The 13,802-nt window shown below is 46.0% G+C and overlaps 1 protein-coding gene across 6 annotated transcripts in view; it reads right to left on the reverse strand.

Annotated features, from left to right (window-relative positions):
- bma (SCY1-like protein bma) overlaps nucleotides 1–13,802 on the reverse strand; it is a 550,265-nt gene that overhangs the window by 33,699 nt on the left and 502,764 nt on the right. For all 6 annotated transcript variants that reach the window (XM_070540208.1, XM_070540207.1, XM_070540212.1 and 3 more), the window contains one exon: nucleotides 688–813. In XM_070540208.1, coding sequence (XP_070396309.1) covers nucleotides 688–813 — 126 coding nt within the window. The remainder of the gene's footprint in view (nucleotides 1–687; nucleotides 814–13,802) is intronic.

A 13,802-nucleotide genomic window follows, 5' to 3' on the forward strand; every position in this document is an offset into this window, starting at 1 on the left:
TTCGAAATAGGCCCAATTAATGTCACTATGCACTCCCTCATTTGAGGTTTTACCGTGGTCTACCAAAGCCAACCTGCCTATCGAGCTTTGGTTAATTTCCAACCCCGACAAGATATGCGATGTTATGCACAGAATAATGGCGTTTGCGAACGTTAGCGGCGACACCATTACCTCTTTCCCTATTCCACGCACAACCTCATATTTATCGCGGATCCAAAGTGCTTTACGTTTCACTATTGTTCCATTTCTCTACGTTTTTATTTTCATATTACCTTTGCGGATGCTTGTTTATGCATACGCCGAGATATTTGTGTTGCTTGACCGTGGATATGAGTTGCTGTTGAATTGACACCGCGTAGTTTCTCGTCCCTTCCTTAAATACAACAATTCCCGATTTCTCAGTGCTAAACTTATAGGGTTGTACGGTAGCGCGATTAAAAGACGGGACAAAAGAAGACACACATGGACACAGACAAACTTAGCGCTTAGATTTGTCGCCGCGTTGCCGCAGATATTCGTAAGTGTCTGTAGATCTCTTGCATTCTCCGTTAGTAGCACTATGTCGACCACATACATTAGTACGCGGGTCTTCTGTTGCAACACTTGTTCATTATGCATGTACGATAAATCAAACCCTATTTCACTGTTTTCCGGTTGTTTTTCAATGCCCCTTAACATAAAGCATACCTTTGGTATGTTTGGCAGCGCCGTCTTGAGGTTGTGGTAGAAGTGTGACTTGTGCGTCGAGTCCTTCATCTGGATCACGTCCAGGTATTGCAGTCCGTGCACAGCTGGGTCCATGAAGTACTTGATCTGCGTACACGCATTGAGTCGTGAAAACAAGAATGAATAGCATCAAATCAAGTTTTTTTTAATCATACGGAAGCGCTCTTCTGTGCTGGCGCCGCCCGCACGGTGCGTGTATATCTCGAGTGCGGTCTTTAACAGAGATGCCACAATGGCATGATTCGCTGTCCTGACGACCACTTCTTGAATACATCATACGAATGATAGATCACACAAGCGTTTACGTTTTCGTCATTGCCCCGCGTTTTAAATCGTACAAAATGACGCCACAGCAGTTCCCCAACCTACCTATTTTGATGCGAAGTTGGCACTAGGTGTCGCACCATTTCTCGAATGCGATATGCGCAATCGCGCAAAATGTTGACGCGTTGGCAGAATATACGAGCCCTAACGCAATGCGCTAGGGTTGCGCAACATTTATGTAGACGCAGTCGCAGAGAGTGCCTTTAATTTTGTTTGAAGCTGAGGTGAAGAAAACGCAGATGCCTCAATACTTTGGCTTGCCATCAGGGGAGACGCAGGCGAGCATTGAGCAGAAAACAACGGAGCCTGAACTAGGGTGGTTGCTTGAGCTAGTTGGTAATTCATGATCAAAAATAACGCACAGCGCGAAAGACAAGCACTGCGAAGACGACATGCACAGCGCTGACTTCCAACAACATTTAATTGCGTTGCCACATCGTGTGTACAACGGAACCTTGTTTGAACAGGAAGACAGAGTTGGCCACAAGTTCGTAGACTTAAACCGATGAGAACGACGTTTGGAAGGCTCCAGCACCATTAACGAATCGTTTCTTTCTTTCTTCCTCTCTCACCTCTGTTCCTTATTGCGTGATTTCAATACGGGACGCGCAGAAATGAGGACGCACTTAACCATCTAACGCAGCGAGCTTAACTCGAGCAAGCATCGCTCTCTGTCGACGCTCGCCTTCACGCTCGCACGCATCCGGCTATGTCAACGCTCGCCTTCACGCTCGCACGCCTCGGGCTCCGTCGACGCTCACATTCACGCTCGCAGGCACCCAGTTTCGATTAGAAACTCACTCGGCCGTTGAGCCTACCGCGGAACCGCGCCAATGCTCCGGGATTACCGCGCGACCGTGACTTCCTCCGGACTGCGTGCTGTCTCCAAGGCGCCCAAACAACGGCGTCCGCGCGATAGTTTGGAATACTCAACGGGCGATCCCGAGGGTCTTCTGATTCTCCGTCCGTGGAGACTGGACGCTTGTGCATGCGTGTGCGGGTGTGTTTGTGTATGCGTGCGCAGGTAGATGATGTATGTGGGCGAGTGTGTGCGTGTGCGGTGTTTGTGTGTGCGCGTTCGCGTACCGTATTTGCAGACCTACAAGTTCGTTGGTGTCAGATGGCTGCATAGCGACTTCCCCGGGTACTGGGAGAAACATTGCCATATATCATTTCTCTCCGCTACTTTTTAAGCGTACAGATATAGGATAATGTATTCAGGCGTTGGCTCCATACTTCTTTGTGGAAGTGGGTAAAGTGAAGGCAGGCTGGCCTAGACCCAGGCCATCAATTTGCGCGATATTCAATAAAGGTGTCATCATACACACGCGTCAGACTAAGTGTGACTCATTATAGAAGCTTCACATGTGCAACTCCATACTGCGTTAAGTGTCTCTTTGACGTTAGCTCGTGACAGGACTACGTCCTCGAACGACGTCACCTAATTAGGCTAGCACATTTCCCGAAATGTCCTTGGCCCTTGGCGTTCCCACACGGGTTGACGTACAAATTCAGTTATACGTCCCTTGTGTATGCATAGCACTCACCCTGGGGAGGTGATTGCCAACGTAGCCGTCCTTGCGCTTTCCTATGTGTGACGAAAGCTTTCAGAAATTAGTTGTAACCCATGCAATGTTTTTTTTTTAGGCCTAGTACCTTTTCTAACCGTCTAGGCTATAATTCTAGTTGCCATTAGGTCTAGAAAACGCCGCAAGTTCAGAGAAGTGGGAGGGCTGTGGAGGATAACATGGACTTGAAGCCATCCACAGCGACACATGAAACAGACCACGCCCCAACTTCCTTCAGCAACAGGCGCGCAGGTGTCACTTTTTCTGAGCAATAACTTTAAACGATTTGCTTGTTGTATTTTTTTGTCCCTCGTTTGTACTGTGTACCTTGTATTTATTAGTTATTAGAGCTCCCCAATTTAACAGTGGCTACGGGATCTCCTTCGGCAGATTGAGTACTGCCACCGATATGTCCAATCAAGAAATATATTGACTGTGCAAATTTACGCGCAATGTCCGCGACGACAATATTCGTTATTTTTAATTTTTTTTTTACGTATTAGGGAGCGACACCGCATGCTAAGAGCTCCGATATACAATGACGCTTTTCTGGAGCGACGCTCTCTGTGTATAACCTCGCTAACTGAAACAAGCTTCGTTTGTTTTACCGACTCAACTCAGCTTTGCAGCTAAGAAATCTTTTTTTTTCATCGACATAACAATAAAGAAAAAGGAAATGTTAGCGCGCCAATCTGACGCTGGCTTTTCTGTCACTCGTGAAGAAGGTGTCACGGTTACACATATAGCTTTACGCACCCAAAGTGCCGATGACCCAACAATTAGGCGCGTAACACGGACCAAGAAAGAAAAACAACAACAACAACAAATGGTGAGAGCTCGGCGGCCAACTTCACGGAACGACAGCACTCCGCACGTGAGGACCAACTAACTCTAAGGGTGTGGCACAAGAAAAGAAAATAAGTGAGAAAAACGAAACGCTGAAGCATCGAAGGCACGACTGCTGCTGCTGCTCGGGGAGTCGGGCGTGATTCCGATGCGGCCTAATGCCTCGTCCCGGGAGACGACCGCACCGCGCTAATGAGCGCCGGACAGGGCCCCGAATCCCTGGTCGACCAACACCGCGAGTCAGTCTCGGCCCTTGTACGAAACCCCCGCTCGGACACTGGACCGCCTCCGGTCTTGCGAGGGCCAAGCGTCCCATGGCGCCGGAACAGCAGACGCATGCACTCAGTTGAAACCACGGAGTCAGCGAACTCGCCGCCTAACGTCCTTCTTTCCTTCCCTCCTCCCTCTCCCTGTCATCCCTCTTTTCCCCTTTCCCATTCCCCGGATGTAGGGTACCCGACCGGACGTTATTCTGGTTAACCTCACTGCCTTCTGCTTTTCTTTTTCCTCCCTTCCTGGAGTTTTTTGACAAACGTTACTAGACGGGACTCTGGCTGCGTTCTAATGCTCGGCGAAGACTGCTAAATAGACAGCTGAGAGGACAGAGGCCATATGAAGTGTCGATCGTACCACTTCTGAGAAAGCTGACAAAAATGAAATAAAAGATGGCTTCGCACAAGAAAACAAGCATCGAAGACAAAAAGCAATGCGCGCAATTTTCTCTCCAAACGGGATGGTGGGTGGGCCGATTAGAGGTTGGATTGTGCCAGATTTTGACGAGACACAGAGAAGAGAAACGGACACCGCAGAGCGCTCTGTGGCGTGTGTTTGTCTTCTGCGTGTCTCCTCAAATGTTGCGCAATCCAACCTCTAATATGCTATACCAAGACGCCCAGTCTTCAACCTTGGCTGCGCCGAGTGCTTTTTTTTTCCATTTATTTACCCTAAAGGCCCAGCTTGGGCATTACATAGGGGGGGAGAACAATTGATATACAATATAAAATGATATACAATATACATTGTAAGTCGACTATCCTTATATGAAGTAGTACATGCTATACAACCTTTACAGCACTTCTAATTCGACAACATCATACGCCAATAATTATTAAATTATACAAACAATAATATGACATCTGAAGAAAGGCAGGAAGAAATGTTAATGTTATTAATTCACGAATGTTTCATTAAGTGCTTGCTTGAATATAATATGGTCAGTTATTTCAGCTATATTACTTGGGAGATGATTCCATTCCGAAATGGCTAAGTGCAGACACGAAAACTGCAATGGTTTAGTACGTGCAAATGGTTGTTCGACCTTAAATTCGTGATCAATTCGTGAGAATTTTCTTTTGGCTGGTAAGATGTGTGCCTGAGAGAATATATTTGGGCTATGAAAAAGTTGGTGGAAGAATGTTAGCCGAGATATTTTTCTTCTAGTCTGCAATGGTATGAGTCCTAGGTCATGTTTTATTTTGGTGATACTTGAATGTTGTGAATAGTTACCTGTAATAAATCGCGCTGCCTTGTTCTGAAAAGATTCTAATTTGTTAATAAGATGCGTTTGGTGCGGGTTCCAAATAAATGAGGCATACTCAATCTTTGAACGAAGTACGGTGGTATATGCAAGAAGTTTAGTATCACTATTAGCCTGACGAAGCGTTCGACGAATGAAGCCAAGAGATTTGCATGCAGCGGAAACAATACAACCCACGTGATTATGCCAAGACAAAGTCGGAGAAAGATGAACACCTAGATATTTAAATGATTCTGTAGTTTCTAGAGCCTCACCATTAAGAAAGTATGTGTGTTTCGTAATTTCACTGCAAGTAGTAAATCTCATAAGTTTAGTTTTCTAGGTATTTACGCTCATTTGCCAGTCTGAGCACCATCTTTCAATCCTGTTCAAGTCATTTTGTAACTTATCACAATCAACCTTACATTTTAATGGCCGATACAGAACGCAATCATCGGCATATAACCGGATTTCTGAGTCTATACCCTGATGAATATCATTTATATAAATTAAAAATAGAATGGGTCCCAAAACGGAACCTTGAGGCACACCGGACTGAACAGGTTGAAATGAAGAACGGACATTATTGATTACGACAGCTTGTCGTCTGTTACTTAAATATTCTTTAACCCAGTTTGTTACTTTTTCGTCAACATTAATCAGTTTCATTTTATATATGAGGCGGTTATGAGCCACACGGTCAAAGGCTTTAGCAAAATCTATAAATATGGCGTCAGTTTGTGTAAGTTCGTGAAGGTTAAGGTGAATGTCTGTAGTTAGTTCAAGAAGCTGGGATTCACATGACCGACCTCGTTGAAAACCATGCTGGTTTGTTCCAAACCATGCTGGTTTGGAATTTCAACGGGAAAGTCGTCTCCGCGCTAGAAAAAAAAAAACGCAGTCAAGTCTTCTCACGCGTCTAGTCGTCCCATGTCCATCACTTACCACTGGACATACTTGCGGACAGACGTACGTGCGAGTATCTTGTTACCGTGCGTATAGCCGTGCATGGGTCATCGGTCATTACGGCGCCAGTTTCACTAGTGCGCCGTCCCGCCCATGTAGTTTGTCGCACTCATCACCTTAACCTTGTTCGATTCCAATCACACTTGGCCAATTTTAAGTTTTCCCTTTTGCCCATGACGGTTCAACTCTGGAATAGTTTTGGAGGCTTTATTCGGCAATTGTCTCCTATGCAACTTGCGAAAGAAACCGCTCCTCATATACCGCAGCTGGTTCTAAAACCCACCTGTGTACTCGTAGAACTTGATTCTTGGTTATGTACTTCATTACAAGCTTTGTTACAACATACTTCGCATGTGATGCTCCTTCTGTTTCTTGTGTACTTATATACAGTTCCATGCTTTGTATAGATTGTGGCATCTATGCCGTTTCATGTATCAGAGTTATTTCCTATGTGACTCATTGCCACACTTACCTCTGTAATGTTTCCTTATGAGGGGGCAATAGTTAGAAATAAAATATTTAATGTAAGCTTCGTTGCTTTGAGCAACAACATATTTCTCTTGGCGTTTTCTTGTCTGTGCTAGATGGATGAGTTTTGGTTGCTTGAGCTTAAAGCTGCCGTCCTAGCAGCCACAACAGACTGTCTTCAATTCTGAAGAAGATTAGTTATTGGCATCCCCTTTCAAACGGCCTGGTGACAAATAGTCACCTAGCTTGCTTGAGTTTCAGGCATGCTATCCATGCTTTCGATTCTAGCATTTTGTATACTTCTCCTTATTCTATTTTTTCTTCCTCAACATTATTCTATCTACCTTGTACCGCTACATATGACTGTAACAGATTCGATCCTATAAATCTCTTCCGTGCTTGTTTTCCAACAATACTCTAAACGCCACTTGCATATCTCGACAGCTTTCCAGTTGATGCTTCCATACAATTTATTCCAAATGCTTCTGGAAGGTTTAAGTTACCTACGGGTATAACTCGGCGAATGTATTCGCCTTCCATTAGGATGTGCTGAGTGACCTCTGAGTTTTTGCTTCGGCATACCCATGCCTGCACTTAATTAAATTGTGGAGTTTCACGTGCCAAAACCACTTTCTCATTACGAGGCACGCCGTAGTGGGGGGCTCCGGAAATTCGGACCATCTGGGATTCTTTATGTGCACCTAAATCTAAGTACGCGGGTGTTTTCGCATTTGGCCCCCACTGAGATGCGGCCGCGGCAGCCAGGATTCCATCCCGCGACCTCGTGCTTAGCAGCCCAACAGCAGAGCCACTAAGCAACCACGACAGGTATGCCTGTACTCGTTGCGAACATCTGCTCCGGTATGTTCTTGTCCTTAGCCAACCTGCTCGAGCCTCAAATAACAAGGCCCTGCCCTTTGTGTTATTGTACAGATCTTCCCCCTTCTAATTTCTTTCTTCGCATTCTTATAAATCTTGATGGTCTGGTTTGTTTCCATCATTTGCATACAACTGTCCTGTCCTGTCCTGTCCTGTCCTGTCCTGTCCTGTCCAGTGTCCATAGCTGCTTCTCGCACTTTATTTTTGATGTCTTCCGATTGTTTACTTTCTTTCGATTACCCTGTACTTGGCTGCCAACTTTCTTGACCTGCTCTTCCATTCTGTGTCCTCGCTTTGCAGGTCCAGATACTTGTGCGCTTTAGCCGCCCATTGATTTTCATTCACGTCCCATGCCGGCCAGAATTAGGACACGTTCTCCGGAGCCAGCGTCTACGGAAGCTGAGAGTAGGGCGTATCAGCCAGCGTGGGACCGGTGGTTATAACATGACGGGGTGGTGATGATGATGACCTTAATGTCCTTGGCGTGACGTTTGCTCAAACTTTGTCCTTCTGACTTCAAACGTCTTTGGGGCTTGGAAGATTGATCGCCCTCAACAAAATTGATTGCGTTGTATATGCAACACTTCTGAATGATTAGGCGTCCACGCACAGATTAATTTATCGGTGTGCTGCTGTGTTTATAAATTTATAAGCGGTTCGAAATTTATCAAGACGAAGCGTCAGGAAATAATATTATGAAATAAACAAAAAAAAAAACGTCACAAGCCCATTTGAAGCCACAAGCGCGAAGATAAGACAAAACCGTACGCTAACCGTCATTCCTATGATAGTCGATCCGTCGGAGTAACACTGCTCCTTCTAGAAATAATAATAATAATAATAATAATAATAATAATAATAATAATAATAATAATAATAATAATAATAATAATAATAATGATGATGATGATGATGATGATGAAGGTTAATAGAAACGGGCATGACTCATTTACCTGCTATGGATAACGGAGTTGAGGTAATAGGAAGTGCCGACACGGTCAGTTACCTAACATTATTTTAAATGCGGCGTATTCTTACACTCTAAAAATATAAAGAGGAACCATACTGTAAATAATCTGAAAGGATGTTTTAGTATCTGTTATAAAACATAACGTTGAGAAAAGACGGGGAATGCGGGAGATGGCAATTCAAGACGATGAGCAAAACGTGAACAAGGTGAATGCAGGAGCCAGGAGCAGGAGCAGGAGCATTCATCTTGTTCACGTTTTGCTAAACATAATGTTGACATATCTGCTTTAATTTTGTAATTATAAATTTAGTAAAAAGACATAAATACTACCAATTATGAACGATAGAAAACTGTTCAAAGCCCTTTCCGGTTTCTGCTAACAATATGCAGTTGACTTCATTCATATAGGGCGCCTTGTTTTCTTTTTCTAACTTGTTGCGTGATAGCTGGCACACCTAGAATATTGCTCATTTGTAGCATTTCCACATCAGGTACGTTTCTTTGTAATATTTTTCTTCATATATTCATGTCTGTTTCGAGTCATATCATTTCGTAAAGTTCGGAAAGTCGCATTACTGTTGTGCGTGCCACGTGTGAAGTTATCAACATGAAAACGCTAATGTGGCGTTAAAAGGCGGCGACCTCATGTAGAGACAAGTAGACCGATAGATCGATCTATCTTTCCTGTTCTTTCTCTCTCTACCTCTCTCTTTACATTTTGTAGCCGGTGTGTTTTGCTCAAAGCATTTCTTCTGCTCCTTACTGGTAATATCAGTGCACCTGCAATGTCTTCTATTATGACCTTTGCCGATATTTCTCACTTTCTGTCCACTTCTCCACGTCCGAGTGGCCCACATTTCAGCTCCAGCTACCGAGGCAGTAACTGCGGCGTATTATGGCCACGCTGCCGCCGGAAACAAAGGACACAGCTGCGCAGCCGTACCGCAAACGTTGTCTTCGCGTTCCCGTGACCTGGCTCCACAAATAGCTACGGTGCAGGCACAACGATAACAAGTCTCGCAACCATAACCCAGGTCCTGTAACCCACCTATCGCCATCAAGCCGGCGGCTATTTCATAAATAAATACTTCTAATAACGTTATCCCCGCCAATGTTTACCTTGTGGCCAGCAGGAGTTGCAGGGCAGTTCCGTCGCGTCAACACCTCGCACCCGCTTATGGTTAGTACCGATCTTACCTGTCCGATTTTTGTGGCGCTTGTTAGAACACCGTCCGAGGGGTCTTAGTGCAATCCTAAACCTTGCCATCTCTGTCAATGCTTCGCCGTTTGGACGAAACTGCCTTTTTCTTAAAAATATTTTGAAGGTCCTAGAGTTCTGCGACTACCTTTGATTACGCGGTGTGCGCACGAATCACCCTGCTGTCAGATTTCTTTCTGCCTTGCCTTTCCTGGCCGCTTTCCGCTCCACAGCGTTTGGTAGCAAGCCAGGTGCAACCTGGTTAACCTGCTCGCCTTTCCTTTCCATCTCTCCCACTCGCTGTTATCCGTAATTATTCGTTATTCGTATCCGCCATGGCACACGTTATCCGTAACTGCGTTAAGCAGTACGTCGTTGTGATTGCCGTGATGCTTGTGATGGTGACGTTGGTAATGCTGCTGTTCTTGTTGTTGTTGTTGTTGTTGTTGTTGCAGGTGGGGTTAGTCTGGCTGACTTGACCGGCAGTTGCTTGCTCAGCCTGATCGTCTCTGAGCGTGTGTGTCCTTGTCCCGATGCGTTCATCAGGAGTTATTGAATTTGTGGCAGGAATACTTGTAGTGTGCGCTCACTGTAGACGGTTCTTCCGGGAGGATTAACTGTTCAAAATGTGACGTCTATAGAGGAAATCCTCGCTTTCGCATGCTGTCGTAAGCATCTTCACGTTATACCATAAACGAGGGCAGTAACTATAGGTCGTGATCCCAAAATAGGACTTACAGTAGAACTGCCTGCCACAGCAGATGCCAGCAAATCGTCGTACATGCTGACGTCATACGTGACGACGTACATCTCGAACTTAGTATTGGTGAGGGCAGCCGGTTGATGACAAAGAGGACTTACCAACGAAAAGCGTTGCCAATTCCGTCTCAGACGAATCAGATGAGAGGCTAATACCATATGATATGGCATTATATGTATACGAATGCCATGTGATATTCAAGCTTCCACTTAGACACTTTTGTTCCAAGGCAGTATTTTTTTGTTGAGGCACTTGTGTGCTAATAATGAGCAGCACTTTTCACTTCATTGCGCTTCATTTGCATGTATGTCGCTGCTACGCTACAAACAGACAAGAAGGACGTCAGAAGGAGTTGTTTCTCCTTTCTTCTTCTTTTTTTTTCTTGAAGCGCTCGACAATGGCCGAATAAGGGAAGAGTGAGCCTCAATGTTGCTCACGACCTGCAATGTCGTAACAGCGCGCGAGGAGGTTCCATGGTGTCACAGAAATTGCGATGTTTCTCATGTTAGTTAAGACAACTCCCTTTTGAAAGTTCTTTAATGAGTTTTGTGTCGCTCATGTTCTGCATTTCTTCGCTCGCCCGGTTTGCCAGTGTTAAAATGGGTGCACTCCTTGTAAAGCGTAACACATACCGTCTATATACCCACCAAGTGTCCGTGATCCTGGAATAAATATTATTCGTATGATCATCACCGTCTTCCGTACCACCACCCCCACCAGAACCGCCATCGTGATGCAATTTATTTACTTATTTATCTACTAATAATTTATTTATGTATTTATTTTTTGGCAATACTTCAAGGACCTTGTACACAGAGTTTTGCATGAGCTGTTTACTGCTCACTGAAGGAGCGTTACCTAATGACCTCGCATTACCCCTGTCTTATGCCAGTTGGTTTCATCTTATGCCTTAAAATATGCTAATGAACTTCCATGATACCGCAATTGATGGCGGTACAAAAAATGATTGATCGAAACGACCTAGCCCGTCTCGTAGAAATGCTGGCACCAGGCCGAGGCTTCCCGCGTTCTAACGTCGCTTACCGCTTCGACCGGCAAGTGACAGTGTACGACCAGATTAGCCCCAACCTTCAGTCCATCCGTATACCGCCAAGCTATCCCGACTTTCAGTCGATCTGCGAGTCCAGAACGAGTGCATAATGGCGCGCGGGAGGGTGAAATTATCCTCCCCCCCGTACAGTTGCGCCCGAATTACGAGGTTTCGCTTTCGTAGACTCCCCAGCCACGCACGCACGCAATCCCGCGCGGAACCTCCCGTACACGAAGCGGCCACCGGTAGTTAGGGCAAATCCGCCGAATTCCCTCCTCCACAGCGTGCGGCAGGATGTGACAGCGGCCCGGCGCGAGCGAGACCAACCAGCCTGCCAGGAGGATCGTCCACGGAAGTGGAACGGCCTCCTCTCCGGCGTCGCCCGGGGTGTAATTGAACGGCGCGTCGCTGCATAAATCGGCTCGCCGACGCTCTGATCCCGAGTGACCGAGCTTCCGCTCCTTTGTCCTTCCCTACGTCGCTCTCCTCTTCGCGTCACTGCCGCGTTAGGAAGTGTGTGTCTGTGTGTGTGTGTGTCGGGTGGGAGGGATTTGGAATCTGTATCACGGTCGTCGCAATCACCGCATCCTCCCCTGCCGAAGTGCGTGGCCAAGCGACTGCGACTGCCCTTCTTACGACGCGCACCTGCGATCGCTCCGCGTTGCGTCCCCCATCCTTCGACCCTCGGCGTACCATTCTTTGATACACGCACACGTCGAAGATGCGGTACCTCGGCGTCTCCTCCTATCGGCCAAGCACACACTGAAGGTGCGGTGTCGGGCTTTGCCGGCGCGTAGGTCGGTGCCGCTTTGCATGCCTGCGTGAAAGCGCGCGCGCTCCTTTCGTGGGTCGAAAGATAGAGAGATGTGGGGGCGTGAGCAAAGGAGGGAGGAAAGGACTGAAGGAGAGTGAGAGGGATAGTAAGGGAAACGAGACGAGCGCTCTGGGCGATTTGTGGGCGCATTCGATCGGGGCCGTCTTGAAGAGCTGTGCGCGGAGTCTAGATTTCGTTGTTACGCAACCTACTTTGTACGAGCGAGAATAATTGGTACTTAGTACGTAGTACGTAGTAGTACGTAGTACTAGGACATAATACGTACTACGTTATACTTAGTGCGAGCGGACGCGGACGCGTTCCGTTGTGTCGCGATTTGGCGTGGGGGCCTTTGTACAAGTACGTCAACCCTACGGAAAAACTACAGCTTCCTAATTCCCCCGACGCGTAAATTGTTGGGAAGTTCTAGCCCTTCCGTAAACGTAGTGCCCTTGGCGGAATAGCGGATTGCGGGAAACTTGTGCGGCCGGATTGTTTGTGGAAGAGTTTAACCGGAGAAGACACCGACCTAATGTTTCACTTATCGGCCAGATTGTGCTTAAATGCTGGTGTAAAGTGTCGGCAGCGACGTAATATAGCAGGCAGCCTCTCTGACTTAACATTTTCAGTTTTCTTCGACAGGAACACTCATGTATTACGAAAACGTGCCTGGAACGTTGCAGTTCCACAAAGCGTCACAAGTAGACGCTGCCATAGTTTTTGCTGCAGTTTGCTTCTCTGGTACTAGGTATACCGGAATCTACGTTTACAAATAAGATCAAATTAGAGGGCTTTAGCATGGCCGGTATCACAGTATACACTATGGTGTTTGCGTAATAGCGGCTTGATGATGATAATGACATATTGGCATCTCCTTTGAAACGAGCGGTGACAAATAGTAACCTTGCCTGCTCGATTTAATCAGGTGTGTTGTTTTTTCTAGAATTGTTGTATATATCTAGTTAACCTTTTCTCTCTATCGCAATACTGCTCTATCTACCTCGTATCTATGCAAGCAACGGATACGTTCGTATCACTATCTTCCCTGCTTTTTCTGTTTTTTTTTTCCGCGAATAGACTAAACGCCTCTTGCTTACATCGATTTCTGACCGGCTTATGCTTCCATCCGCTTTAAATCCAAGCGCTCCGGGAAGGTGTACGTTACCTCCAAGTGACATTGGATGAAACCTTTCTCATTCCATCAGAACGTGCTGAGTAGTTTCCAGATTTTCGCTGCGGCACACACGTGCCTCATCTTGGGGAACATTTGCTCCGGTATGTTTTTGTCGTTCATCAACCAGCTCGAGCCTCAAATCGCAAAGCACCGCCCTTTGTGTTACCGTACAGATTTTCCTTTCTCATTTCTTCCTTCCCACTTTTTGTAAATCTCCACGGTCGTTTTGGTTTCCATTCTTTGCAACCAATTCGCTGTCCCTGTTTCTCTCGCTTTCTTTTTGATGAAAATTATTATAACAACCGCTATTAGCGGGCGCTTATAGCAACATCTTGCGACGCTTCGTATAACCACAAATGCATTAAAAACACGTTTTCGAGTTCTTTGATTGCTCTTGTAAAAAAAAAAGACTGCATTTAAAAAGATGCAACGCGTTCACGATGACACAGCTGCCGAAAATTTGCACCAGCCGCGAAATAGAATGCACTCGTTTACAGCAATAAGATCTCCGCGTTTGCCTGGAGCCACCAATCGGGCCACTC

Source organism: Dermacentor albipictus, chromosome 6, assembly GCF_038994185.2.
Source record: "Dermacentor albipictus isolate Rhodes 1998 colony chromosome 6, USDA_Dalb.pri_finalv2, whole genome shotgun sequence".
Lineage (NCBI taxonomy): Eukaryota > Metazoa > Arthropoda > Arachnida > Ixodida > Ixodidae > Dermacentor > Dermacentor albipictus.